The sequence below is a fragment of the Crocodylus siamensis genome, chromosome 9 (assembly GCF_052110815.1).
Source record: "Crocodylus siamensis isolate JL-2025a chromosome 9, ASM5211081v1, whole genome shotgun sequence".
Lineage (NCBI taxonomy): Eukaryota > Metazoa > Chordata > Crocodylia > Crocodylidae > Crocodylus > Crocodylus siamensis.
In genome coordinates this window covers 70,676,276-70,703,611 of record NC_143403.1, presented here as the reverse complement: position 1 = coordinate 70,703,611, position 27,336 = coordinate 70,676,276, and the positions used below count along the sequence as shown (strand labels likewise).

Below are 27,336 nucleotides of genomic sequence, written 5' to 3'. Positions count from 1 at the left end.
GTCAGGGCCAGCTGACTTGAAGGTATCCAGCTTCTCAAGATGTTCCTTCACGAGGTCAGCATTTATGGAGGGCAGGGGATCTCCCTCATCCGGACCTGTCCCAGACCATCCCTGTTCCGTCCCGTAGCGGGCATGGGTGTCCCATGGGACTGATGAAAGACTGACGCAAAGTACCCGCTTAACAGGTTGGCTTTTTCCTGGGCGTCAGTTGGCCCATCTGGTTCAGCAGGGGTCTAATGTTGCCCTTTTCCTCCAACTCCCCACATATCTGAAAAAGGACTTTTTATTGTCCTTGATGTTCAAAGCTAGTTCGAGTTCAATTGCAGCCTTGGCTTTCCCGGTTTGCTCCCTGCAGGACCGGACCAGTGCAGAATAATCCTCCTTGGAGGTGAATCCTGTCCTCCATCCTTTGTAGGCCTTTCTTTTTAACCTCAAGAGGTCTGCTAGGTCCCTGGAGAGCCAGGGGGGCTGCTGTGCCCTCTTGCTGTTGCATGGCACTAGGGTGCCTGCTACTGAATGGTAGTGAATGGGCTAAGCTGCCACTCAGTAGGGCAGCAGGTGAGAGTTACCATGGTAACAGAGTGGGTCAGCTGACCGCCAGGGGGCAGGGCCTGGCCTTTATAAACAGAGAAGGCTAAGGCCAGAGCCAGTTCCCTCCTGGCAGCCACAGGAGCAGGAGCTTGGCGGGAGAGCTGATCAGACAGAGTCCAGGGTTACAGCCTGGCTGCCCTAACTGGCCGCATGACGAGATGGGGTCTGGTGAAGAGCTGAGTGAGTGTGGACTTCGGGTTATAAGCCAGGAGGCTTCTTGTGTTTGTGTTATAGCCGTTTGGCTCTTGGCTTAGTTATGGTTATACCGGAGGACTGGGTGAGGCTGTAGGGGAGTAAGGAGCCCTCACGGGGGCTCCCCAGTAGTTGGGGGTTCTGGGTGCCCATTAGGGGCACAGCGAGTGGTGTCAGGGTGGCACGGCATTTGGTGCCACAGTGGGCACGGTGGGAGAGCGCCGGAGAAGCGCTCGGCGTGTGGGGTTGGGATCCCTGCCCGCAAGGGCGGTTGCCCAGTAGGGCGCGTGGCCCGGAGGAAGGGTCAGGGGGCCAGGCACGGCTACGGGCCACCTAAGCCCCGAGTGCGAGAGGTGCGGCGCAGTGCGGCATAGGCCCCGAGAGGGCGGGGGAGCGTGAGAGGCGTGGTATAGGCCCGAGAGGGCGAGAAGCACGGCATAGGCCCCGAGAGGGCAAGCGAGCACAGGAAGTGCGGCACAAGCACGAGAAGCACGACACAGGCCTCAGAGGGGGCGAGAAGTGCGGGAAGTGCGGTACAGGCCCAGGGGGCGCGCAGCACAAGCACGAGAGGAGCAGCATAGACCCAGAGAGGGCAGGAAGCCCAGAGGGGGCAAGAGACCCCAGAAAGACAAGAAGCGGGGGAAGAGCAAGACAGGGCCCAGTGTGGGCGTTGCCAGGTGCATGACCAGCCCAGAGGCGCCGGTAAAGGGGCGCAGGTTGCGCAGCAAGCCCGGAGGCGCCGGAAAGGGGCACCAGCGAGGAGCCCCGGAGCCAGGGGGCAGTGAGGAGCCCCGGAGTTAGGGGGGTAGTGAGGAACTCAGAGTGAGGAGGGGTGACGAGGAGCCCCGAGGGGGAGAAGGGGTGGCAAGGGGCCCCGAAGGCAGACAATGGGCCGTGGCATAATAACATGGCCCAGGACAGATTACACCAGCACCAGCGGCGAGGCTTGGGCTGCGGTGCAGGGGAGGATAAGGAGCCACAGACAGTGCCCCCCGTCATCGGGGCGCACACGAATGGGCAGCTTCCTGCTAATTCCAATTATCCATCGTTTATAAATAAGATCAAGGCATGGCAGGCGAGAGTAGGCGGACGGTCGGCCCATTACAGGGGAGTGGAGCTGCGTGTCCGGAGAGGCTCCGAAAGTGGCACCCCTGTCACACTGCCTTTCCTCCGAGATGGAATATACTTAGCTTGTGCATTGAGGATCGCTCCCTTGAGGAGCAAACACTCGTCTTGAACTCCCCTCTCCCTGGGGTCATGGTCCCCGGGGGCCTGACTGACAAGCCTTCTGAGCTTCTCAAAGTCGGCCTTCCTGAAGTCAAGGACTTCTGTGTTGCTGACTGACTTGCCAGCTTTACGGTGGATGGTGAAGGTGATCAGCTCATGGTCGCTGTCGTCCAGCTTCCCATTGATCACTAGGTCGCCAATTAGGTAATCCCCAGTAGCCAGTACCAGGTCTAGCAGCATTTTGCCTCGTTGGCCCACAGACTTCTTGAGTCAGGTAGAGGTCATCCACGCACGAGAGAAAGCTTTGCGACCTCTCAGATTTTGCTGAGTGATCCTCCCACGAGATGTCCAGGTAATTGAAGTCACACATGACAACCATGGTCCTGGACCATGTGGCCTCAGCCAGTTCCCAGGAGAACGCCTGGTCAAGCTCAGGACTTTGGGTGGGAGGTCTGTAGTAGACTCCCACCATTGTGTCCCCTGTGCCATGTTCCCCACAGATTTTAACCCAGAGTGTCTTCAGTCATCCACCTGGTCACCAAGATCAGCTTGCAGGGACATGTAGCTTTCCTTAACATAGACAGCTACACCCCCGCCCCTTTTATGTACACGATCCCTCCTGTACAGGGTATAGCCAGCCATCTATACCCGAGGTCCAGTTATGGGTGGAGTCCCACCAGGTCTCCGTTATCCCTATGACGTCGTAATTATTTGCACTGAGCAGGAGGACGAGCTCCTCCTGCTTCTTCCCCAAGCTCCTGGCATTTGTGTACAGGCAGGCAAGTGTGCCCTTGGGGGCTCTTGCCTTGCCCACAGATTGTACCAGAGCTGGGGCAAGGATGGGCTCCCTTAAGTGCCTTGGCCCGCTGGCTTTGCAAGGGTTGCTCAGTGGTCCAACAGTGGTGGTAGATGCCCCGCCTCCCTCCCCCGTCACCCAACGGGCTTAGTTTAAAGCCCGGTGGAGCAGGTCAGCCTGTCTGGCTGAGAAGAGCCTCTTCCCCAGGGGAGAGAGGTGGAGGCCATCTCTTCCCAGCAGCTTGCTGTTTCTCTCGCCAAAGAGTGGGCTGTGGTCATGGAAGCCAAAGCCTTCCCGATGACATCAGTGCCGCAGTCTTTGGTTGACTACAGGGATCCTCCTCTCTTTCCTCAGCTCATAGCCCAAGACTGGGAGGATTGAAAAGAACACCACCTGTGCCCCCAGACCCTTTAGCCCCGCTCCCAAATCTGTGTAGCGCCTCATGACCCAGCTGGGAGCGCTGCGAGCCGTGTCGTTGGTGCCCACATAAATAAGGAGCATGGGATAGCGGTCTGGGGGTTGGAGGAGCTCAGGGATCTTCTCCGCAATGTCCCAGATGCGGGCCCCCAGGAAGCAGCAGACTTTCTGGGCTAAGGGGTCAGAGTGGCAGATTGCCCCCTCAGTCCCACTCAAGATGGAGTCTCCCACAACAAACACCTTACGTTCTGTCTTGGGTAGAGCAGGGGCGGTAGCTGCAGTTGCTTAACTTGGTATTGTTCTGTTCTCAAAAACTACCTGCAGAAGAATGCTGTATTTTTAGCTTTAAGTTTCATAAAATACCCTAACAAAAACCTCATAATGTGTATCAGGAAAATACACACTCTCAGATTTTGTCCTTTTTTATTTTGCAGACTTGGATCACAGATGAACAGTTCTCCCATCTGCTTTAGGAGCTCATGTCCTCAGTTAAACATATATGACACCATCCCTAAGAACTGAACAGCCAGTCCATTTTCCTTCCTACTCCTATACAGAGTCATCAGGAAATAAAAACCGTAATAGAAACTAGGCCCAGAGCTTCTCTTCCCTCAATTCTCAACTTACATGTTACATCAGTGGCAAATATCTTGGGGGATGGCTCCCAACTTGTATTTCTTTCCCTGTCTTTGGTCTTCCATTGAGATGAATTTACTAAAACCAACTTGCAACTAGCTCTTCTTAAACATTAACACAGTGCCCCAGAAGACTTTGTACTGGACCTAGCTAGCAGCTCTTCTGAAGCACTGTAGAAAATACTGAGAGGAACCCTGAAATACTTTACAAGAGAACTCGTCATAGCATAAAGACTGCATATTAACGCTGTAGACTTGGGCAGCCAATCATCTCATCATTTGGTCCCAAAGTTTCAGAGAACAACTTACCTTGGCCCTCCTTGAAGAACCATAGTCACTGGGCCCACAAGATGTGTAACACCACCAACCCGAACAGCTGCTGTCAGCAGCTCTCTCATGTGAACTAGAGCCTGTTTCCTTGTGTTCCCACGACGCCACCTGGTCTGAGCAGCTAATAGAAAACTGCTGCTGGACACCTAAGGGAGACACAGTAAAGTACTGTTATGAACTATGCATCTGTATCTTCCAGCTTAAAAGGTTTGACAATATATATGTTCTTCACTATTTAATGATTTAGCTTATCTAACATGACATACCGCTTGGTCCGGATTTGTTCCAATGAAAGCAAACAACTGCCCTAATAAGACACTGTACGTAGGTTTATCTCTGCTGTCTTCAATGGTCAAAGACTGAAGGAGAGTAAAAGAGCTACTCCTATGACTGGTAACATGGCGTCGTCTGGGGAAAACAGAACTTAAGAGATTAAAGGAATGGACTGGTAATAGAAAATTTAACTCACAATATAGAATGCATCATTTAAAAACTCAGTGGAAGAACATTTATATACCTCTGACTTGATCTAGTGAACTCCAAATCTTCATTTCCAATCATCTCTAGGTCAGAAGGTGCTGACATGCTTCGCAAGAAGACAGGCTGGCGGACAGCATGAGATATTACTTTGGTTTCAGATGCTGACTTACAGGCTGCAAAGTCACAGAACAGACAGGACAGTCACCCCTGATCTCTCACCTCATTTACATATTGTTTTCAACTAGTAAAATGATGGAACAAAAACTGTAAAACTGAATTGCATACTGTCCTGTGGGTTTGGGAGGGCTATGTATTCAATTTCCATGACTTCCCTGCTGGCAACCTCAATTATTTAAACCTTATTTCAAGGTAGCCATTTCTAATTAAAATATTCTTTGCATTCTGGTTGTTTGTAGCGTTTACACTTTAGGAGACTGGGGAAGGAGATGAATCAGATAGTAACTGACAGACACATGAAATAATATCTTAAAACAGGTGCTACTTCTGCAGCATGTAACCAATGTGTGGAATTCACCATTACATGACAGACATTCTTCAGCCAGATTTAAAATGCAAAACAGCTATGCAAGTTAACAGTGATAGAATGGCAGTTAAGCCTTGTCCTTCTGGACTGGCCAGGAAGTAAAATCCCACAAATCCACATGCAGGGAACATATATGATCGGATGCAATATGGAGAAATGTGACTCTTCCCTAAGAACAAAATATTGGCCCTGGCCAGAAATTAGAATAGACAGACAAAAGTCTTACCCATTAATTTATATTTTACCCCATAAAACTGATGTTTAAAGTGGAATCCAGCTAAGCATCAAAATGTTAGATAACCATGCTAAAGGTTATATCACCTAGTGAATCATGTCAGGAGACTAATTTTTAAAGTTAATGCTACACATTCAAGCTTTTAAACCCCCACCCACCCTAAAACTCTCTGCAGTAACTATAAATTTTTTTTGCAAATTCCCACCATTGCCTTTTCAATTCAGCAATCTGCTCTGCCAAAGGCAAAGTGACAATGCTGGCACACAGCACACCATTTTGGTTCACTGTTCTTGCAAACAAAAATACAGTGCATAATGAATGGAAAAGAATAAAAGCAGAGACACAACATTTTCAAGCTTTTAACAGTGCTTTTTAGAACACAAAATATAGGAATGTTTAACTGAATTAATGGTAAATAAACACACAATATTAAGTATCAGATGTAATGTAAATTGGTACCTGGTGTCTCAGCAGGCGTACCAGATATACTTCTTGTGATACCAGACTGGGCTGCAATAGTAACATGCAGCAGTAGTTCTGCTCTGTTCATCAGGCTCTTTACTAAGGTTTTTGTTTTAGCCAGAGGATGAGAGGGTTTCTGAACCAAAGAATTCACTTCTTGAAAAAATTTCTCCCTAAAATGATGAAACAAAAGTCAATGTACACTTACTTATTTTTATGCTGCCAAAAATATAACTTCACTAAGGAAAGTTATGTAAAGATCTGTTCATCTTGTAGACTTAAGCTTTTAATGTCAAGAAACAAATTCAACTAGAAAACAGAAGAATCTAATAGGATTATTTTGCCCATCTCTCTGTAAAACATCTCAAATTAGGTAACTCTACTTACAATCAACATGTTTTAATATTTATGAACTTTGCTGCTCCTAAATAATGTCTCCTTTACGTAGGAGTTATATGTAGGCCTGGAAAGACCTTTCAATAGAATTAAAAGTTCTGTCTTCAAAATGTTATTTAGTAAACACTTCTGTTCCATATCAATGAGTCAGGAATGCTACTATATAGGATTCACAACCCTGTTTAAAAGGATGCTTATCTACATGCATAACTTTAAATCCATGAATAATCTCATATAACTCAATGGGACTCTACATATGCTTCATGTCACTCATTTCCTGATCTACCTTTCTGAACAGAGAACTAAAAATTCAGCTAACAGATCCAACAACTAACCTTAATGCTAGGACCACATTCTCAAGATCACTTCCATCAAAGGACACTTCTTTCATTGAACATAAGAGTTCCAGTTCTTTCATTTTACTCTGTAGATAAAAGGATTTGAGGAAGAAAGGTTGAAATATAAATGACTGAATAGAACTGTGATTGCTGAATACAAGCACTAGGCATGGCAGCAGTTACAATACCCACTACTTTCCAGTTTGCTCTGGTTACATACTTTTGTGAGATTTTACTCCTTAAAAAAACCCTCCTTTTACTTCTTAAAAAAAGACTAGTCCAAAAAGCAACGCTGGTTGAGATTTATAGAAAATTTCTATCTTCAGCCCACACGTAAGTATGCTATCCTTTCTGTATCTATTTACGCATTTAACATAGTAAAAAAATTAGCAAATAAATAAAAGGCTATTACTGCAGTCCATAAATACAAAAATAAAATAGCAAAGTCTTAACAGCGTGAATAAGTGCAGAACTCACCTCATTGAAATGATAATCATAAAAGAATGGAACATTGTTCTCCAGCTTTCCATGCATGGCATCATCTACTTCACTTTGCCATTTCTGTTCCAGTTCAGCTACGCTCTATTAAAAGCCAGAAAACCAATACTGAATATACATATATGTATTCATTCATCTTAACCTCAGTCAGAAAACAAGTGGTCAAGTGCACTGATACTTTTTACATTTCTAATGCATCAATGGCATCCTTTGCTCTCTCTGCTGACGTGTCTTTTGCTTTCTTACCTGCAATTGTCTTTCCATGGCATTTAGCTTCTTGAAGGTCTCTCCCATAATTTTACACAGAAGGTCATATTCCTCCGCATGCTCTTCCTGATACTGAAAGTTTATTAGGGACTGGAGTGCATCAACCAAGTTCAAATGTTTAATAACACACGAAACTACCATCTCTTCCATTACTTCTGGCTGAATCACTTCTCTGACGTTACAGGTGGAAAACAAACAGATTAGGGCAAGGCTCACTGCATACTTTGACAATTTATATTTCTAATTCATTAGCCTACGTAAACAACAATGCAAACATTAAACTTAAGGCCATCAAGTTGAAAAAAATTTCCTTTCAATATATTTTTGCAAGCATCTCTCTGCAATTACTACCACTGAGAGGTCAGAGATTTCATTTTAGTTTGTCCCCTTTATGCATCAGCCATCTTATTACTAAAACTGAGTTGGGAAAACAGTGGGAAAGCCACGGATACTTACTTTATACTAGGTCTAAACTGGGGCCGAGCACGTCCAGATATTTCCCTGAGTTTTATCATGATTCCTGGAGGCAGCCTGATTCTAGGCAGATCAAAGTAGTGTCCCACAGGAGGCACAAGAACATCAGAAGGATATGTGAATTCTCGATCTTCATCTATGGTAAGAGGCAGTGGAGAAGGACTTGGAGTGAGGGCTGGAGATATTACACCATTTGCCTCCACCTGCCATTGGCATCTGAGGGGGGGAAAAAAAGTACCTATATCAAAGGGGTTTTTAGTTTCTTTCTAACTCTTACTTCTCACATCCTAAAAGACAGAATGGTTCAGAATATATTCCAGCCTACCACAGGGTACGTGTGGCTCTCTGAGAACTAGAAAGAATGCGGCTTGTATTCTAAGCAGTGTCTAAACCCCACAACATATGGGAAGTAGCACTGATAAGAGTCAAATTTTGACTGTTTCACCCTTGGGTTGTAGTGTATCATCTTATATCTATGTTTGGAATGAAAACATAACCTAAAGCAGAACAGTGCACAGAAAGTCCAGAATGCACAGAGAACAATCCTCTAACAAAGTCAGAGCATTGGATTCAAGTTTAGAAAAGATAATTCATGTAATTTGAGTTCCTAATTTGGAATGAATAATTCATTCAAGGAATTTTGTCTTTTTCTGGTAATGAATCCTTTCAGCAGATTCAAGGAACAAAAATTCTTAGTGTCCACAAGTCACCCTAACAGTGCATATTTAAATTGCTTTTACAACTTGTGCTGTAATTTACATATCTAACCCACACAGCCCAGATATCTCAATTTATATTAGACTGAAGCACTTGCAATTCAAGCAGTGTTTGTCAGTTACTCAAACTGTTCAATCTAAGAACAGAAATGCCACATTACTTACCAAGCTACCACCACAAATTGGGAATTATCTTTTCGCTAATATTCAAGAATGAGTTAAAAATACACTTTTCATAAGTGTTTCAGTTGATAAAGCTCAAGTACTTAACTGTTTGCCAAAAGCTAATATAAAAAACCACAAATGGAAATTTTCTCCTAAGTGTGAAATAATATTCACAGAACACACATTTTGCACTATTCACGCAACCCTAGTAATTAAAGCCTTTACTCTTTAGATCATTTCTTAACTTTCAAGCAGCTTATAGGATGTAAGAAAATTCCCAAGACAGAACACTAATAAATAGTTAAAACAAGTCAATTACATGACAACGATCTTAACCACAGAAGCATTTTTTTTAAAGCCTCCAAAAACAAATTTATTTGAACTCAGATTAAACCAAGATTTTCTTTACCTCTGTAGTAGTTTAGATCTTAAAAGCTCGTGGCACGTTTCCTCATCTTTGGTAATTTCTGGTCCATTATATAAGATCCTTAGCATAGAGCAAGCTAACACAGAGAGGCCTAAAGCCAGGTCAACTAAGAATGGTAAGCCTCCTGACACATCTTCCGAAGATTCCTGCAGTATGAACAGGAATAAATCACATTGCTCAATTACCTTTGCAACTGCTTCCTAATCAAAGCAACTTATTTAAAAAAATCTGTAAGCATCATCAAATTGTGCCACAATGAAGCACGCTCTGACAGTTTTAACTCCCCCCCCCCCCCGCCAAACTTCCAGATATACTGCAAATCAATGGCTGGAAGAATCAAACCCCAAGCACAGAGAACTGGGAGCCAGATAAAAATAATTCTTGGTCCTCTTGGGTAGAGGACAGGGACTCTATCATTCTGCTAATCATATTTTGTCTCATGTGGTACAAATTTTCCTCTTAGTGATTGACTTTAGTTTCCTGCCTCTTCTCCAAGTCTAGTTTGGAGACATTATTTGACACACATTTAGCCCCTTTAATGCCCAGCTCATAAGGAGATACCCAACCCAACCACCCCACTGAACCCATGATCATTAACACTCAAAGAAGGTCTAAGTTGCCTTCAGTAATAAGGTTCTACAGAAATGTCACTTCCTTTCCTTTTTTTTTTTTTTAAACTGTGCCTGAGCAACTCTAGCAAATAAAATAAGATGCTGAAGACAGGGCAACCTTACTCTGTAAAGAAACAGGTTACATGGCTACTAAAGCAGCTATCAGGTCCATTTTGTAATTTCATATTTAAAAAAAATTTAATATTGCACAAAACAATTCTGAAATAAAGTTGAGTCTCTGTGACAGACTTAAGTTACACTGCAAGTACCTGTGCTCGAACTGTGCAAGCAAAGCCCCACATGGCTTTGTCTGGTGTGTTGTGCTCCCGGCCACTCCTCATTTCAAAGGAGAAGGTGACTGTATCTCCTTCCACCTTAAATTTTAAAGGAATGACAAAAAGGGACACTCAATAAAGTAAACAAATACAGCTTTCACAAAAGTGGCTTATTTTATGGATTAATTTTAAAGTGACGGTTGATTAAAGTATTCTATTTCCAATTATGCAGGCTAATTTAAGCTCCGGCCTCCCTCTCCCCTTTCCTCCAAGAGTATCCTTTTCTGGGTTCACTTTGCTTAGGCTTTGCTGCCAGCTACTTATGGCAGGGCAAGGGAAAAGGGTATAGCCACAGAGTTACAAGAATAACCAATAAAGTCTAGAGGCCAAATAGCACAGGCCTACCAATTTCCTCTAAAACACTTCCTTTATTCTTCTGACAGCATAGACCAATTCAACAGCCCTTCACTGTGGCCAGGAAAAGAGATAAGCTCTCCAAGTAGAGAAAGCTGGTAAAATAATCTAGAGTGAATAGAAGGGGCTGCTGGCAAAACTACTGAACCCTGCCATTCCTGACAACTTTCTACCATCTCCACTAATTTGGAAAAACTAGAACTGACATTCCCAAGCCAACAACTCTAAAACTGAAATACAAGCATACAGTCCCAATTACAGTATAGGACAAAAAAGGTAAGATTGTGGTGCACACCCACTACATAAGGGAAGTGATATTATATGAATCAGAGAAAACATACTGAGCACATTCTCGCATTTGCTTAAGTGAATAGATCTATAGGAATTTCAATGGGTTTCCACTAAATTTCTATTTCTTAAATATACATATTAGTTTATTTTATAATCCGAACCAAAATGAGAGAGAGAAAAAAAAATGTTATATTTAACGGGTTTTAGTGGTTTTTGAGCTATTTGCAAGACACGACTAAGACTCCCAAGAAGTTTGTATAACCTCAGGTTCAGCAGGAACTCGTGCTACATAAACACACGCATGCAGAAAGGTACTGTTCCTAAAGTCTCAGGGACTGATGCACAATTCTTTTCTCGTCCTACACAATGCTGCTAATGCATCCCAGCATGACAATGCAACATAAGTTAATGCCAAAGGTGACGCCATACTCATAAAAAGGGGAAACCCTAATGTAGGACAGGAATTCCTTCCCCAGGGACTCTTAGCAAGGGCCCTCAGCAAGGGTAAGCTTACACTCAAATACTTGGACTCCACAGCTACAAAATCAGTTAAAACGATGCTATACAGTTTTCAAGAGGGCACTTTTCTATGTGAAATATCGTTGGATTGTAATACTGTACCTTTACTAAGTCTTTCGGCCAACCAGTTCCTAAGACACTACGGCTGCCATATCCCAGTGTATTGCCTCCATACTCAGCAACCTTCCTACTGTTTGTGTTAGGACCAGCATAGATCACCAACTTCAAAACATAAAATACACTGTTAGACTGTAAGAGAAAAACAAAAAAATCTAATAATAATAATAATACTTAGCACTTGTATAGCACTTCAGATCTTCAAAGCGCTTCATCAACACTGATTAACAAACCCTCACAACAGCCATGTGAGGTGGGAAGGCAAGCATTATTATCCCCATTTTACAGATGGGGAAACTGAGGCAGAGAGGAGTTAAATGACTTGCCCAAGGTCACACAGCAAGTCTGTGGCAGAGCTAGGAATAGACATCAGGTGGGTTCCTACTTCCCATGCCCAGCTCACTAGGACATGCTGCCTCTCTACAATAAAGGGATTGATCCTGCTCCTTTTGAAGTTAACAGGAATTAAGTTTTCCAGCTACTTCAACTGGGAACATGATGAGGCCCAAAAATTTCCCCAAAGTGCTTAACCAGTCACTGGTGACAGATATATTATGATGTATTTCTGTTAATAAATCTAATATAGGTACCACAGGACTCACTCTGTTACATTACAGAACATATAGCAACGGTTACTAATCAGTGAAAGCAGCTCTATAATTACAAAGGAAAAATGGTAGTAGCTACAATCTTAAATTGAAAATATTCGTTAATATTAATCCATATAAACAAGCCATTTGTTGTCAGAAAGTTATCCTTTCCAGTTCTGCCCAGTTTGATACAAACTGTGCTGATCTACAAAGGAGATGGGTAGGTTTAAGTTAAAGAAACAAGGAAAACTGGGTGACATAGAAAATGCAAATGAATTCAACATTTTAAAATACAGAAAAACCACCTTAGCAGTCATGAAATGGATGTAAACAAACAAGACTGGCTTGGGTTTGTGGGGAAGGTAACTTTTCTGAGGGCTGACATATTTCCCATTCAATTATCACCACCCTGTTTTGGTATATTAAAAAGATTTTTTTTTTGTATGCAGGCTAGTAAAGGAACCAAATTCATTAAGGATATGCCAACTAAGTTTCTTGTTAATGCAGTCACTAGACGCTATGTTCTAGGCAGGCTCACTGTAGGCATTTAGTGCATACCCTTTTGCAACTTTTCTTAAAAGAATGGTGGGTGGTAGAGAGAGAATAAGATGCAGGAAGATCACACTGTTCCCACCTCCCTGCCCTTTCAGAGTAACTGCCTTTGAACATATTCTCTTGTTTAGTCGAGCCTAATTCCACATGTTCTGGAGATAAGACTTACACCATTCTTTTGGGATAGTATTTCACAGCTACCTATCACCCCAAATAATTTCTCTCAGTCTTTAAATTCTAAGATCCTCTGATCAGAGGGAGGCCTTAGTACTGCTGTAAGTTAAAGCATCCTGAATTATCATCATTGCTAGAAATAAGGCGCCATGGAGAGCGAGTGGCAGCCAAAATGAAAATGAGAGGTATTCATGAAAGAAACACTTAAGAGATAAGCAAGTTGCTGTACTGGCCCTTGCTTACCTTATCATAATCATATTGTGAGGAACATCTGCTATCAAATCTAAGGTATAAACACCGGGCTCCTGGAATATGTACAGTTTCTTTAAATTTATAGTTGTCCCTGACAGGATGTACTGTTTCTACAGTCTTCCCAGCGGCCCAGGGAGCTGGGATCTTCAAGCCAGTGAGAAAACCTGGTTCCTCTTTCTCTTCTAGCATTCTGAAACCACAGAAAAGCAAGAAGTTACTACTCATAACATACCTGTTTAGTTTTGTAGTATGCATTCAAAACAGTGCAACATGGTTTTCAAAGGCCCAGTGATGCTCTTCAAGTAACAAAAGGCAATTAAATATCTGACTAATTCTCACTTCAAGCAGGAGTTGAGTCTTTAATAATGTGAACACGTTACATATAAGTACAAGATACCAAGGGTCTACCTAGTAAATACATTTTATGGCGTTTTAAAAATTTAAGCAGCTCTAGAAAAAGTTATGTATTTTACTGAAAAAAGATTCATTTCTGAATGTTAATATAAAAAAAAAGTCAATCTTTCTCCCTGAATAGCACTTGATAAAGGATAAGATTATCATAAAAGAACACATATAACTTTCACTCCAGGTCAGCAAAAGACTGAGTGCAAAACATGCTGTTCATTGCTGTTTCACAATAAATTTCACGTCTCAAAATACCACCTTAATACCACCTGTTCTAAAACAGATGCAAGTTGGAAAAGCCAACTGCTAAAACTGAAGTGCAGCTATCATAACAGGTTTCAAGCAGAAAGTATATGCTTTTCATTTGTGACCCATGATTTAAAGCCAGAACTTTAGATAATTACATCTTGCCTATTATAACTTAAATTCCAATGCATTTTCAATATTCTATTCTGCTACAAGACATGGCATTTTGTTATAGAGCTCTCTCTGATTCTAGACTATAGAAATTCTTTTCAAAAGTTTAAGGGGCAGAAATGAAGCTGTACTTTATTTAAGCATCTTGATTAGACTGATTTTTCAATTATTTACTTCCTTTAAAAAAATCAAATACACTTTGTACATCTTTTTATAACTTTGCAAGGAAATTTACAGACAACTATAGTATTGACCCTTAAGATTCTTGCTCCTTTCATTCACTCCTAAGTAATGTTCTAGCAGGAATGCCATCAGTAATGAAAGGTGGTACATAACAGGAGAGAAAAAAATTGATCTAACATCAATCACCTCTCATCAGGTAACAACTTGCTCTTCTGGTCTGATGTACCACTGGGGGAACTGCACACTTCCGCAAAAACTGGAGACTGAGTTTTAAGCAACAAGGCAGTCTGTAACATAACAGGAGTAACTTTAACAATACATAAACAATACATTTGTTGGGAAGAGTCATAGAACCATAGTCAAGCAGGGTTGGTCGGGGCCTCAGGGAGTCATCTAACAGTTTAGCTCCTTGCTCAAGGCTTGCTCATCCCTGACTCAACCATCCCAGTCACGTGTCTGTTCAACCTGCTCTTGAACATTTCCAAGGGATGGAGATTCCACAGCCTCTCTAGGTAGCTGGTTTCATTGCTTAACCATGCCCAGTGAGAAAGTTCTTCCTAATATCCAAACTAAATTTCCTCTGCTACAGTTTGAAGCCATTGCTCCTAGTCTTGTCCCTTACAGCCACAGAGAAGAGTCTAATCTTCATTCTCTTTAACCACCCGTCAGATATTTGAAGGCTGTTATCAAATCCTGTCTTCTCTTCTCCAGAATTGCTTGGGTTACTGAAACAGGGTAGATTTGTACCCTGAAGCCCGTTAATATTAGCAGCATAAGTATTAATGGCAGTGTGTCTTAAACTTGGTTGGTCACGTTGCATGGAATCTGTTTCCAACATCAGTAGGTGTCAAGCAGCAGTTCTTAGACTGCAATCCGTGCATTAGTTATGCCTGGTCATATGGTTCTAGCTCTTCTCATTGTTCTCGTTGTCTAAAATCACTTCTTAAAAACATACGAAAAATCCTATTTTGAGTAAACACTTGCTGTTGTTGCCACAGGGAAGGTGTAAAATTGTTAATATTAAGGAAGCTTATGAAGGTGTCTTGTAAGATACCATCATACCAGAATGTCTGAGCTAAAGTACTAAAGCAAAATTTACTTCAGCTACTGCAGCCACATGAGCGCTGTCAAAATTAAGGAACTTTTTCGTAACTTAACAACTGGGTTGTAAAAATCAGCAGAAAGCTAGAACGATAGGCAATATTAAACTGACTTAGTCATTTCTTCCTAGCCTTTTCCTGATAAACATAACGAAAAAACTTTAATAGAAACAACACCTGATGGCTACTGGTAACTGGGTACAACTCTAACCATGCTTTGTTCCTTATACCCTTCCTATAAAGTAACTGCTACCAGCCACCTGCTGTCAAAGACAGGGTACTGGGTATGCTGGACTTGTGACACAGTGTGGCAATTCTTATGATTAGCTGATATTTTTATGCCTCAACACCTTGGAGGCTGCATTACCAGCACAGTTCATTTTGGGTATATATCTGACATAATATTTTGTTGTTTTTCTTCAGCCTACATGTTGTGTTTTGAGGCTTACTCATGAAAATGCCACTAGTAAGTTTAATATATGCATTTAAAATCACTAATTATATCTACTGTAAAAATGCCATACCTGACTGGTATAAAGTACCAACTGTACCAGCTGAGGCATCAGTGCATCAGCCATGGTAAGAGTCTGTAAATTTGGATGCATCAGGGATGTCAGTAATACAGGAAGCAAATGACCAAGCATGGTTGCCTTAGTAACTTGTTCCAGGCCTTTTAATCTGCAAAAGTCAAGAATATACATAGGAACACTTCTTTCGTGAGTTGCCATGACCATTCTTATATAAGGAAATGAGTTTCATAGCTAATGAGACTGCATAAATGATTCAAACTGTGGCAGCAAATACTTATACTCAAGTGCACCAATAACATCTATTAATATGTACAGAGTACATTAATATTTTTAAATCATAAACTGCAAGAACCAATAAGATACGGCATGCAAGACAAATTCTGGAAGCTGAGGTGGAGGGTATTAGACTTGCAGGCAGATCAAGGCAGACCAAGGCAATGATGGGAAGATTACATAAAAACGGATCTGGAAGGGATGGGCAAAGATGTGACAAGGTAGGAAGGGACTGCACAAGACAGGAGAAGATGGAAGGCTCTAGTTATGGCATATAGGCTCTTGAGAACTATAAGATGAGACACAAAAACAGAGAGAAACAGAGACAGACAGACAGAGAGACAGAAATAGAAATAGCCAGAAGTAGAAACAATAATGGTATTAAACTGCGGCTCCCAATCTGTGGTACGCGTATCACCAGTGGTAGGCAGACAACCTGTCAGTGCTACGCGTTAAGGGATTTATTATAGTTACTTCATATGACAAAAATTTGCTGGTGCTACTTCAAACTTAAGGTTGAACTGAAAAATTTGCTGGTGGTACTTAAGGTTGTATCATTTTAAATTGGTGGTGCATAATCTGTTAGAGTTTGGGAACCGCTGATATAAAGAAATAGCCCTGTCGTCTTTCACCAACTTAATTACAAAGATACAAATACTGATAACGATAGCATCCTTTTACTGAGCCATTCTGTCTATAAAAAGGGCAGCAGCTCACCGTTTTCAGACTAACAGGTATTTAGGCAGCTTGTCTTACCTCTGCTCTCTGTCAGAAATGTCACTATTTATAAGAGCTGTAGTGACTTGTTGCAGCATTTCTAAGACTTCATCACATCCGGTCAGGATTTGTGTGGCAAGAGACAAAATACTGGCCTTTAACTCCTAGGTGCAAAAAGTTAGACAATGCTTAAACTCCTAGAGAATAAAACAACTGAGCAGCAAAAGAATGGATTTCCAAATTAAATAATGGTAATGCGACCTGGCAGGCCTGCAGGAGTAGCTTCATCCCAGACTTAAATTTGATTAATGCTAAGCCCAAAAGTGCTGGGAGAAACTAGGTGCATTTTACTGGATGCACATCCAGTTTCTAGAGAGGGAAGCAATCCCCAGCCCATGAGAGCAGCTACTAGCGAGCCAAGGGTCTGCACCTGATGACAAAATGTCCTAGCAGGTTTGAGGATCACTGTAGAGAGAGAAACTGAACAATGAAGACATGGATGAATAGTGAGAATGACAGACAACTGTACTGAAACATTCAGTATTTACCGAATAAGCTTGAACAAACAAACTACCTAATATTGCAAGCACAAACTCCTATATAAAGCAACAGACAAACAGCCCAGCAACACCAGTTAGTAAGATCACAGTATAACATACAAAAACAAGACAAGCATTGGGACAAAACTGAGAATTACTAACAACACTATTCCAGCATCAACGTAACTATAACCACAGTGTAATAAAGCTTGAACCGACAAAACCACTCTAATACCTCAATGTCATACTTCCCATGACACCCGCTGAGGTGAGAAGAAAAAGGTGGGCTTTGACAAAGCTCTAAGGGTGAACAGGTCTCAAACTATTACAAAGCAAGGAAGAAGGTAATTCCACATGACTTAAGCTCAAAACACACTCAAAAATATATATAAATGATGCCAATTGAGTGATAGGAAGCCAAACCATTTTCTGAAAGCAACAGACTCACATCTAAATCTCAGAAGAACTGATCTTTTTTTAATTAGTTGTTTCACAGCTATAAATATAGAAAAAAACATGTATATGCAGATGACTTCCTACATATTAATTTTCTGTCCAAAACATGCCTTGTGTACATCGTGCTTTAATGTGCATTCATGTATCACTAAAAAAACATGCTGTTTAGTTACTGTGCATTAAAATAAGCTAATGTGCATTAAGCGTTACTTAAAAACTGATATTTAGTTCATACGCAGTAAGACAGGCTAATGTGCATTTTCCTAGTACTTCACAATGGAGGGCATTTGCACACATGCTTACGCTGTAGTGTGGGGTGCTTTTAAAAGTGCCCAGCACTGTGGCATGTGCAGTTTTCTAAGTGGCAAAATGCGCATCAGTGCTGAGAAAATGGCGGTGGTGCGCTTTTAAACTAAAACACGTCAGAGGTGCTTTAGTTCAAAAGTGCACTGCCACCATTTTCTGCACACTCGTGCACATTTTGCTGCTTATACAACTACACACAGCACAGCGCAGTGTGCTGCAGCTCAATTAATCGAGTCTGCTCTGATCCGCCCAACCTCTGGTGCATTGCAGGACAAAAAGGTATGTGTATAAACGCCTGGAGATACTAGATTTAATGCACATTAACTAAAGCGCATTAATGCACTTGTAGAGGTGCCCCTTAATGGCTAAATGTGAAACCCCTTTATAAAAATTTTTAGGAGGGAGGCAATGATGAACTCATTAAACAAACCAAGGTCAAGCAATGACATTATACAAAAACTAACCATCGATTCTAGCTGAAATATGGAACGGCATTGGCTTTCACCATGTAAATGCATCAACGTAACAAAAACTGACAAGACGGCACACAAAGATTCTACCAGTAAGCTGCACTGGAGACAGAAGAACTGTCAGAAGAACACTGGCCGGAGAAAGCAGTACTGGGAATAAAACTCGGTGTTTACCTGTACCTTCAATGTCTCTCCCTGCAAGGAGCTGTCACTGTCATCATTTTCATCAGGTTTAATCAATATAGTATTACTGAGAAGGTGATTCTGTACGGCCATCAGATACCGCAAGCATGAAGACGCAGCCTTTAATATAAATAAGCACATTTTACATTATCCATCCTCTTTAATCAAGCATGGCATAGACAATCCTCGTGCGTTTTCAAAATAAGAACAAGAAACAACCAAGAAAAAAGAATAGAGCGTAAGGAAAATAATTACTTCTCTTGAACAGACAATTGCCACCTATCTATACTGCTTTTGTTGTATCAGCAGAAATTCCCTACTTCATGATGAAGTTTTGGGAGCAATGGCAAACCACTGAATTTTTCAAATTAACAAATAAATGAAACATTTGAAAGCTTTACATCTTGCATTATACTTTATTTGAAAAATTGCAGCTGCAATTAAGCATTAAATATTTACACATATATATTGTAAGAGAAATGACATCTTAACAAAAGACCTCGTTGCAGAGCTCAGCCGTAGGATCTTTGCTGAAAGGCAGGACATAATTGGTTGGCATGGAATTTATGAGGAGCACAGGGTCAATAAGGTTGAAATGAGAATTAGCGATTTGCTACTGCAGTAAATATGAAACACTACACATCCCAAACCTCACCCCAATTAATATTTCCCAGTCACTGCATCCTTCCATTCTGTAAGCTGACTCTGAGAATATTTATATGCATTTCTAACATTTTAAATATCAGCTTTTTCTCATCTCCTATTTCTGCACCTACAGCATTCCTCCCCTCTGTATGCACCAGTTTATACGACTCTGAAAGGTTTTCTGTTTTCTATCCTATTTTGTATATTACTTTGAAATTTTGAAGGATACTATATGAAAGTATTTTTTTAAATAACTGAAACAGCTGAGTGACAAGGACAATGCACCAGTCCGCAACCCTGCACTGTTTAGAGCAGTGTTTCTCAAGCCATGGATCACGCCCCAGAAGTAAATAACAAGAATATAAGAAATGGTTCTGAACAAACTTTAAAAATGGATCAACGAACTTTAAACATGGATTCTACACTAAAGGAGAAAAATGTGGGAAACCATGGCTTTCCCCTTGCAGACTGCCAGAGTTCCAGCCTACAAGGGGCTGTTTGGGGCCCCCCTGCCGCACACATTGGAGCGGGGGCAGGGGGTAGTACGTTGGGAGTGAGGGGCACTGGGTCAGAACTGGCCATCAATGTTTACAAATGGGTCTGGGTATAAAAAAGGTTGAGAACCACTGTTTAAAGGATCACTTTTCACTGAAAGAATGTTACTGTTTTTCAGCTGTCTTTTTCCATTTATGGGCATTTCAAATTTGTAAGATTAATCAGGCTTCATGATTGCAACAGTATAACTTAAAGAAGCTACCTCACCTATCTTTCTGAAGGCTACATCCTGAGTTAGTTACATTTCTACACATTAGGAGAAAAATGGCTGGGCTGAATAAAAAGAAAAAAAATCTTAAGCATATGTAACATTTTTAATCAGGTACATTTTACTTACAGGCACAGTTGAAAGAAGCTTTTGAAAGTCATCTTTAGATACAGTTTGGCACTTGGTGATTAAGACACAAGATTCTCGAACAACTATCTTGAGAATGTAGTGCAACAGCTCATCATTTAGTCTTTAAGATTCAGGAAAGATAAGGAGAAGTTGATCAGGATGGATACTTTTCAAAAGAGTGTAAAATCCTGACAAACCACATTACAAGTTAGGTGAAGCCAAATAAATGACTGTATCAGAAATGCTGAGGACTGACATGCTAGCTACAGCATACCATACCAAAGACACTGGAAAATTTTCCTTCTTACCACAATTCATACAAGAAAAACTACCCCTGGCTTGGTTAAAAGAGTTCAGTGTGATGGATCTGCACTCATTTTGTTCCAGTTCTGAGGGACTCCATGATGCAAATCAGTTCTTAAAAAGAGACCTCTCCCAAACTTCAGTCTTGAAGTAACTTAGTTTTGTGGCAGAAGAGCAGCAATATGGGAATGTGGAGTGCCGTGTCAAATTATAGAATGCTATCTGCTCTATTGTAATGATCTGAGGACTCCACAAAAGGCTCCTCCAAAGCACTCCTGTAGCTCTACAGAAATCTCCAGAATTCCATTAATACCTCAAACCACCCAGAGAATTTAGCACTTCTTAGGCAAGTGATGCAGTACAATCATACAACTAGCAATACATCAAACTGCAACATGAATATGAGCAGTTTTGGCATAAAGCAGCCAAGTTTATAATAAAGCTCCTAATATGTACTGAAGCCTATTTTCCATAAGAGTAACGAAGATAAGCATTATTCTAATTTACCTGTAATGATCATCATCTTCACTTCCAAATCTGTTGTTCTGAAGCTGTTCAGCTAAATTAGTCAGGATCACATCACGAAGTTGGGAGAGACCACTATTTCTCTCTCCTACAATGGAATACATATTTATGATACAGATGATGAAAACTTATAAAACAGCCTTTTACAGAAACAATATTTGTTAATTCATAAAGCATCTGCTTCCCATACGCTACAGACCAACAGTAACTTCTTTTATTGTTTACTGTGGTTCTCTACAGACAAAGGAACTTACTGGAAATTCCTAATTTCCCATCTTAAATTCCGAGACAACATTTCCATGCTATGCAAAACAGGATGGGACATGCTATGTATTGGAAAAGATTTTTAAACCTTCTTGATTTCAGACCAGTGACCTGAACCTTTTAGGACTCAAGACACTCCACATTAGACTCAAGGTACCCCTCAGAAAATGCCACCTCTTAGCTTTCACCCATTTTTTAGCTACAGAAAAATAACAGACAGATTCTTCTGTTGTAAACAACTCAGAAAGACCACAACAGGTCAGAATGCTTTTGACACTATATTAGCATATCTAACAGTGCTAATACTGGGTGGCATCCCACAACACCCTTAAAAGGCTCTCACAGCACCACAGGGTGTATGGCACCCTGGTTCAGAATCACTGCTTTAGACAACTGCAAATATTCCGGTAAAGAATAATGTGTGAGACCTAAAACATCCTGACTTCCAAGAAAATAATGATGCTGGTGGGATTGGCTAAGACTCACTAACATTCTTAAACTGCTCTGATCCCAGAAATGGAAGAATATTCACCACAAAATAACACACACTTCTATTGTGTTTTCAATTACAGGAATTACTTTCCAAAATGACAATAAGAACTTCTTACCTTCAGTTAAGACCAACTTAAGTAAGTTATTGATTTCTACTTCTCCAGGATATAGGATATTTAAACCAGAGCTAAAAAAAATAATAATAATATCATATCGACAGCTGCTTTCTCCTGCTATTTAGAATAACAGAATTTATTCTATAGAATTTATACTATACTTTAAATAAGTTTTGTTCCCTAAACAGAGGATTCTCCTGCCCTGAGCCATTTGCTCCTTCTTAATTCCATGGCTGACCATATCCAAGTAGATTTGAAATAAAGACTCAGAATCATTAATTCATGGAAAATCAATGAATCATATTTCAGATTTGATTCCAGATTTGTCCAAAAAATCATGAATTCCAAGCCTGAAGTACAGGTTAGTATCTTAATACCACAATGAGGAAAAGGAAGGATTTCTGGTCTTCACTGATCTGCTCTTTTTTTTAATCTACCCCAAATGTTCTAAGAGATTTCCTGACCAAAGAAACATTTAAATAGTGTAACAATAACTTAATTGTTGCCCAATATCAATATATGCAGTGAACAAATCCAAAGACATTTAAAAGATACTTTTTCAAATATATTCTCCCATGCACTTCAATGGTTGCAAACCTTGTGGAACTTTGTGGTTTGTAACTAAAACACACAGGTTGATCTTTGGAAGATTTTGTTCTCAAGCCTTGGAACACTTCCCACTTGAAAGCAGAATTAGATCTGTGAACAGAACATTTGAGACAACTTTCCTTGCCCTTGAGATGAACGTTATCTTGTTTTCTTGATAGACAATTGTCTTTTTTTCCATTGTTATTGTCCTCTATTTGGCCCTGCGGCTGTTTTGACAAACCATGGAAAAGAAGTCATTCAGCTTGTAGTTCAAGTGCAGCAGCAGCACCATCTAGCATGCTGGGGAGCTGAAACAGCTGTTTTGTGTAAGCTTTTCAAGGGCTGATGTCTCAGCAGACACACTGTGTTCACTCCCACACGTTCACAGGATTCTTGTCTCTCTTCCCTATGTGACTCACTGGACAAATGTGCTATCCCCTCTGTAGTTTTTCAAAGTGCTCATCAACCTACAAGCATCCTCTACAACCCACTCTGCTTGCCCTCATGCTGCTGGCCACCTCCCAACAATCTGAACTTACTTTCTGAAGCACTACTATTTACAACTAACACAAATATTACCTTCATTTTAGAGCATATGCAAACTTATACATTACAGCTCAAGGAAATCACTTCACCCATGACTGAAGTGTGGACAAATGAAACTATTATGCTGGTTTAAAAGCAGGGGTGGAATATAGCAGATTCATCTGAACTGCATTACCTCTTTCATCTGTCCTCTTATGCTAATAGGAGCTCAACTGCAGTAATTTTACTCCCTCTTTCATTTAGGTAAAATTATTGTGGGTTAGTTTCCCATATTGTGACAGACAAAACTTATTATAACTGGAAAGTCCTTTTAAAGCAATGTAATTGCTTTGTCCATCTACAGTCATTAACTGGAATATTGCAGCTATTCAACACCATGCACCTGATTAGGGTGACAAAATAAAGATGCTGTAGCTAATAAAATCTACTACTGAGTTTTTAAGTAGACATAATAATGTAAGCTATTACCTAATAAGTCACCATAACCATTTAATGTATCCTCACTATCCAAACTACATGCCAGATTTAAAAGATGCAATGATACTAATCTAAAATTAAACTGCTGAAGGCACAACTAAAACCTAGATTCTTGTAATAAAATTGAGGGTAGCTGTACTGTTAACCTGATTAATTTGGAAAGCCTAAAAACCCTCGAAGCCAATCATAATACTCTTTTGTAGTAATCGGTCAGATGCTAGGATTCACCTGGATCTGAGTAAACAGCTGATATTTACCTGATTGCTAGGCAAACCTCTTTCTGAATTTCAGAACAAATCTGGTCCTTTGGTGCCATCAGTAACTGCCACAGTAACAGGCCAGATCGTCTAACAATGTCTCTGTTTCTCTCAGTTTGGGGGCTGAAGAAAAATTTTAAAACCACCTGCAAAAACAGAAAGTTAAAAGTGAATTTTCTCCCTGCTCCAGAGAAATCCTTAAGAAAAACATCTTTAACAATGGCTTAATGGGGAAAAGAATTTTGAACATTTTTGTTGCTAAAACCCTAATTTTGCAAAGGATTCCTCAAAATTTGCAACTGAGTCAGAAATTAGATCCAAAATCTCCTGAGTTTCAGGCTAGCAGGTTAACAAGACAAGCCATCCTTCCTAACCTTGCACTTCCTACCCTCTGGAACCTTTCCATTCTGCAAAACGGGGATAAGTATTTGTTTCTCAGAGTCCTAATTTTAGGCTGGAAGACATTATAGAAACAAAGAGAAATACAATGTCAATTTTAGGTCTATGTCCATTAGTTTTTTTACTTGACAAAAGTCATCATTCCTTTTCTAAAAAAGCTTACTTTTTAGCCTGCATTCTCAAAGATCTCCTTTAGAGAGCTGATTCTAAATATATTTGAGGTTAGTTTATACCTGAAAGACAACAAGGATGCAGCGTATAATGCAAGTGTCTCCATTAACCATGGCTTTCTCCATGATGTCACAAATACTGCTGAGATGGTGTGCTTCAATTGGATGTTGCTTGCCCAAAAAATTTGTTACTGGAAGATTGTTACTGGCTGCAAGCAGATTGAGTTGGTGGATGCACATGGCACCAACATGGTGCAGTAACTGGTTGATAACCTCATTTGTGGTTATAGCATCCCCTACAAGGAAAATCAAATTTCAATACTTCTATGAAATGTACACCCACATTTAAAATACATTATGAAATCAGTATCAGCATCAGGCCAATGCAGCAGTGTTTCTGTTACCACTTGCATGAAAGGCAAAGGATTTCTGTGCAATATTTTTAAGCACTAAAGACAGTAAAAACCTGGTATCTTTCAAACACACGTGCAAAAACATCTTTTTCTTCAATGAGATCAAATAATTCTGTCCAATAAGTATATCCACTTTTGCATGGAGCAATATGTTGTGACTTTCTAAAGAAAGTCTGTTTAGCCATTTATTTGAATTTACAGTATGCTACTGTAAATTCACTTACATATTTCACTTGCACCTTATACAAAGTGCTGATGGTAGGTTTACCTCACCTTTGGGCTCTGTAATGATATGGATAACTCCTAGTCTCTGACAGACATAATGGAAAGCTTGGTTTCCAGGATTACACCATTGATCAATATAGTCATTAGAGCATGTCCATATCATGTTATTCATAGTATCATAACATGCACCTGCAGAGAGAAAAAATAAATACCTGTATTGAAAATATCTGACTATAGCAAATTCTATCATAATATTTTTAAACCGAAATATTGCTATATCTGATATTATCTCCTTAATTCTATTACATGGCACACCAAGCTACTTAAAAATAATGGCTGGGAATAACAAAATATTAAAAGAATTTTCCTAAAGTTGTTAATGCATACCCTTCCTCTGCTCTCAGAGAAACATGTTAATTCTATATTTAGTATTCCACCATGACCTTATCACTCATTGCTTGCTACCATTTGCAGTCAACTGAAAAGTTGGGGCTGTATCAGATGCTGCTGTTCCCAAGAAAAAAAAAAATCAGATAAAATGGTTTCACAATTCCTTTTCTACAATCATTCACATACTCACTAATTATTCACATACTACATACTTATAGGAAAAAGAGAACAAGAAGAAGATTTAGAACAAAAATTCTTCTATTATTCTCTTCTGCTAGGATCAATGATTTTGCTCACTCCTGAAGCTGGCATGCTACTTATATGTTGTATAAGGGTGAGAAATGAGAACCAGGATCTTCCTCCAGTATGTCTTGAGTTTTCACTTTACAAATTCTTGTCTACATTTAGACTTTTACAAAATTTAAACAATCCATAAATCTGGGAGCTCATAAATTGCTTATGAGGCATGGCCAACTGAAATAAATTTAGGTAGAAAAAAGGTTGCTACAGTACTGCTTGGTTCTCATAAAACGTATCTATTTATTACCAAGTCCGGGTACGAGGGCCCCACGTCCAAGTGAGCTTCCTGCAGCATCAATGAGATCTGCTCGGCTTGTGAACTGCCCATCCGAAATATTGAACACCAAGCTAGAAGCAAGGACTTTGGAGAGAAGAAAAAAAGTCTCCAATTAATCTCTCCGAAGTTCATCGTATTTTACAGGAGTGAGTTTCCTTAGATATGCCAGAAACACAACACACTTACTTTTCAGTGATGACAAACCACTTGAACCACCAAACAGTGATCGTGTAGCAGAACTGCCTGATCCACCGGGGGGTGGGACCAACATCACCAAATACGTTCCACATGTGTAAATGGGAGTTTTTCGTAACATTTTTAGTGGCAACCCACAACTAGTGTTGGCAGCTGAAACATTAAATAGAAACTACAGTAAAAAATGTGTTTTTCTGAACAATTAAATATGTAGAATATAATAGGTGGCAAGACTTATAGGCTTTGGCTTTGGAATTTAAATAAATTCACCAGAAATTCTGATTAGCAACATTTGTGCAGAATTTGGAAGTAGCTACTAGATCTGAAAGATTCTTCATAAATTAGGTGTTAATCCCTAAGAGAGCATGCATGGTTTCAGATGTATTTTTCAATATGATTTAGAAAAAAACACATCTTTAAATATGAATAAGAATACCGAGTCTTAGTTTCCACTCCACCCTCTCCATAAAAACCTAGCCAAAAAACGAAAACAAGTACCTAACACAGAGAGGCAAAGAGATATCTGCCATAGGCACTACAAGGTGATAAAGTACTATGGGCAATATCTTAAAGCCAGAAAAGGTTTTAAAGACAAGAGGCCGCCTGGGATTCATCATCACTTTACCTTAATACATCCTTTGTATCTATTAACCAATAGTGAGCTAACCACCCAGACAAGCAGGTTAGAATGAAGCTGCCTCCACCCTTCCCCAAGCATTATCTATTTGGGGTTCGTTCACGAGCAACTCAGAGTTCTCTCTCTATAACACTTCAATCCACTACTTAGCCAAATGTGATCCTTTTAAAGATGTTCCACATATCTTCTTTTTCTATACCCTGACACAGTCTGTAAGATCTGTACAAACTTTAAGAAAATATTTACAAAAAGTATTGTATATTCCACTCAAGCTTCTAGCTTTCCAAGTACTTAAGTGGTACCTGGATCTATGAAGTATTTAAAAGTTCAGAACTTTACCATGATCCAACATTAGCCAGTGAGCCCAGACCCCCAGAGCATCTTTGGGAGAGGAAGAGAAATGTTCAAGACCTAACTAAATAAAATCTTGCCTGGGGGAGATACTTAAAAAAAAATCCATCAAAAGCCATGAAAGTAATAAATATACCAGTTTTGTCAAGGAATCTTATTAAAACAATCCTAAATTATTAGTGTCAAGTTCATAACAAAGTAATGTTGTAATATTTACAATACATACATATTTTATACCAACATCCATATACTTGCCTTTTCATCAGTAATAATATAGGACACTATCAAAGATGAGAAATTCTACCACAGC

At 40.3% G+C, this 27,336-nt stretch overlaps 1 protein-coding gene across 5 annotated transcripts in view; it reads right to left on the bottom strand.

Annotated features, from left to right (window-relative positions):
• The window catches only part of HECTD4 (HECT domain E3 ubiquitin protein ligase 4), a 109,000-nt gene that overhangs the window by 43,618 nt on the left and 38,046 nt on the right, over positions 1–27,336 (bottom strand). For 2 of the 5 annotated variants that reach the window (XM_090063984.1, XM_090063985.1), the window contains exons 9-32: positions 26,030–26,191; positions 25,814–25,927; positions 24,925–25,065; positions 24,302–24,534; positions 23,670–23,815; positions 21,802–21,872; positions 20,912–21,017; positions 20,102–20,222; positions 18,556–18,684; positions 16,650–16,774; positions 15,615–15,768; positions 14,177–14,277; positions 12,977–13,175; positions 11,403–11,549; positions 10,071–10,175; positions 9,173–9,336; positions 7,865–8,098; positions 7,388–7,580; positions 7,121–7,225; positions 6,641–6,729; positions 5,907–6,082; positions 4,706–4,841; positions 4,455–4,596; positions 4,168–4,334 (exon numbers count right to left, since the gene is read on the bottom strand). In XM_090063984.1, coding sequence (XP_089920110.1) covers positions 4,168–4,334; positions 4,455–4,596; positions 4,706–4,841; positions 5,907–6,082; positions 6,641–6,729; positions 7,121–7,225; positions 7,388–7,580; positions 7,865–8,098; positions 9,173–9,336; positions 10,071–10,175; positions 11,403–11,549; positions 12,977–13,175; positions 14,177–14,277; positions 15,615–15,768; positions 16,650–16,774; positions 18,556–18,684; positions 20,102–20,222; positions 20,912–21,017; positions 21,802–21,872; positions 23,670–23,815; positions 24,302–24,534; positions 24,925–25,065; positions 25,814–25,927; positions 26,030–26,191 — 3,460 coding nt within the window. The remainder of the gene's footprint in view (positions 1–4,167; positions 4,335–4,454; positions 4,597–4,705; positions 4,842–5,906; positions 6,083–6,640; positions 6,730–7,120; positions 7,226–7,387; positions 7,581–7,864; positions 8,099–9,172; positions 9,337–10,070; positions 10,176–11,402; positions 11,550–12,976; positions 13,176–14,176; positions 14,278–15,614; positions 15,769–16,649; positions 16,775–18,555; positions 18,685–20,101; positions 20,223–20,911; positions 21,018–21,801; positions 21,873–23,669; positions 23,816–24,301; positions 24,535–24,924; positions 25,066–25,813; positions 25,928–26,029; positions 26,192–27,336) is intronic. The other 3 variants (XM_090063988.1, XM_090063986.1, XM_090063989.1) reach the window with 3 other exon arrangements.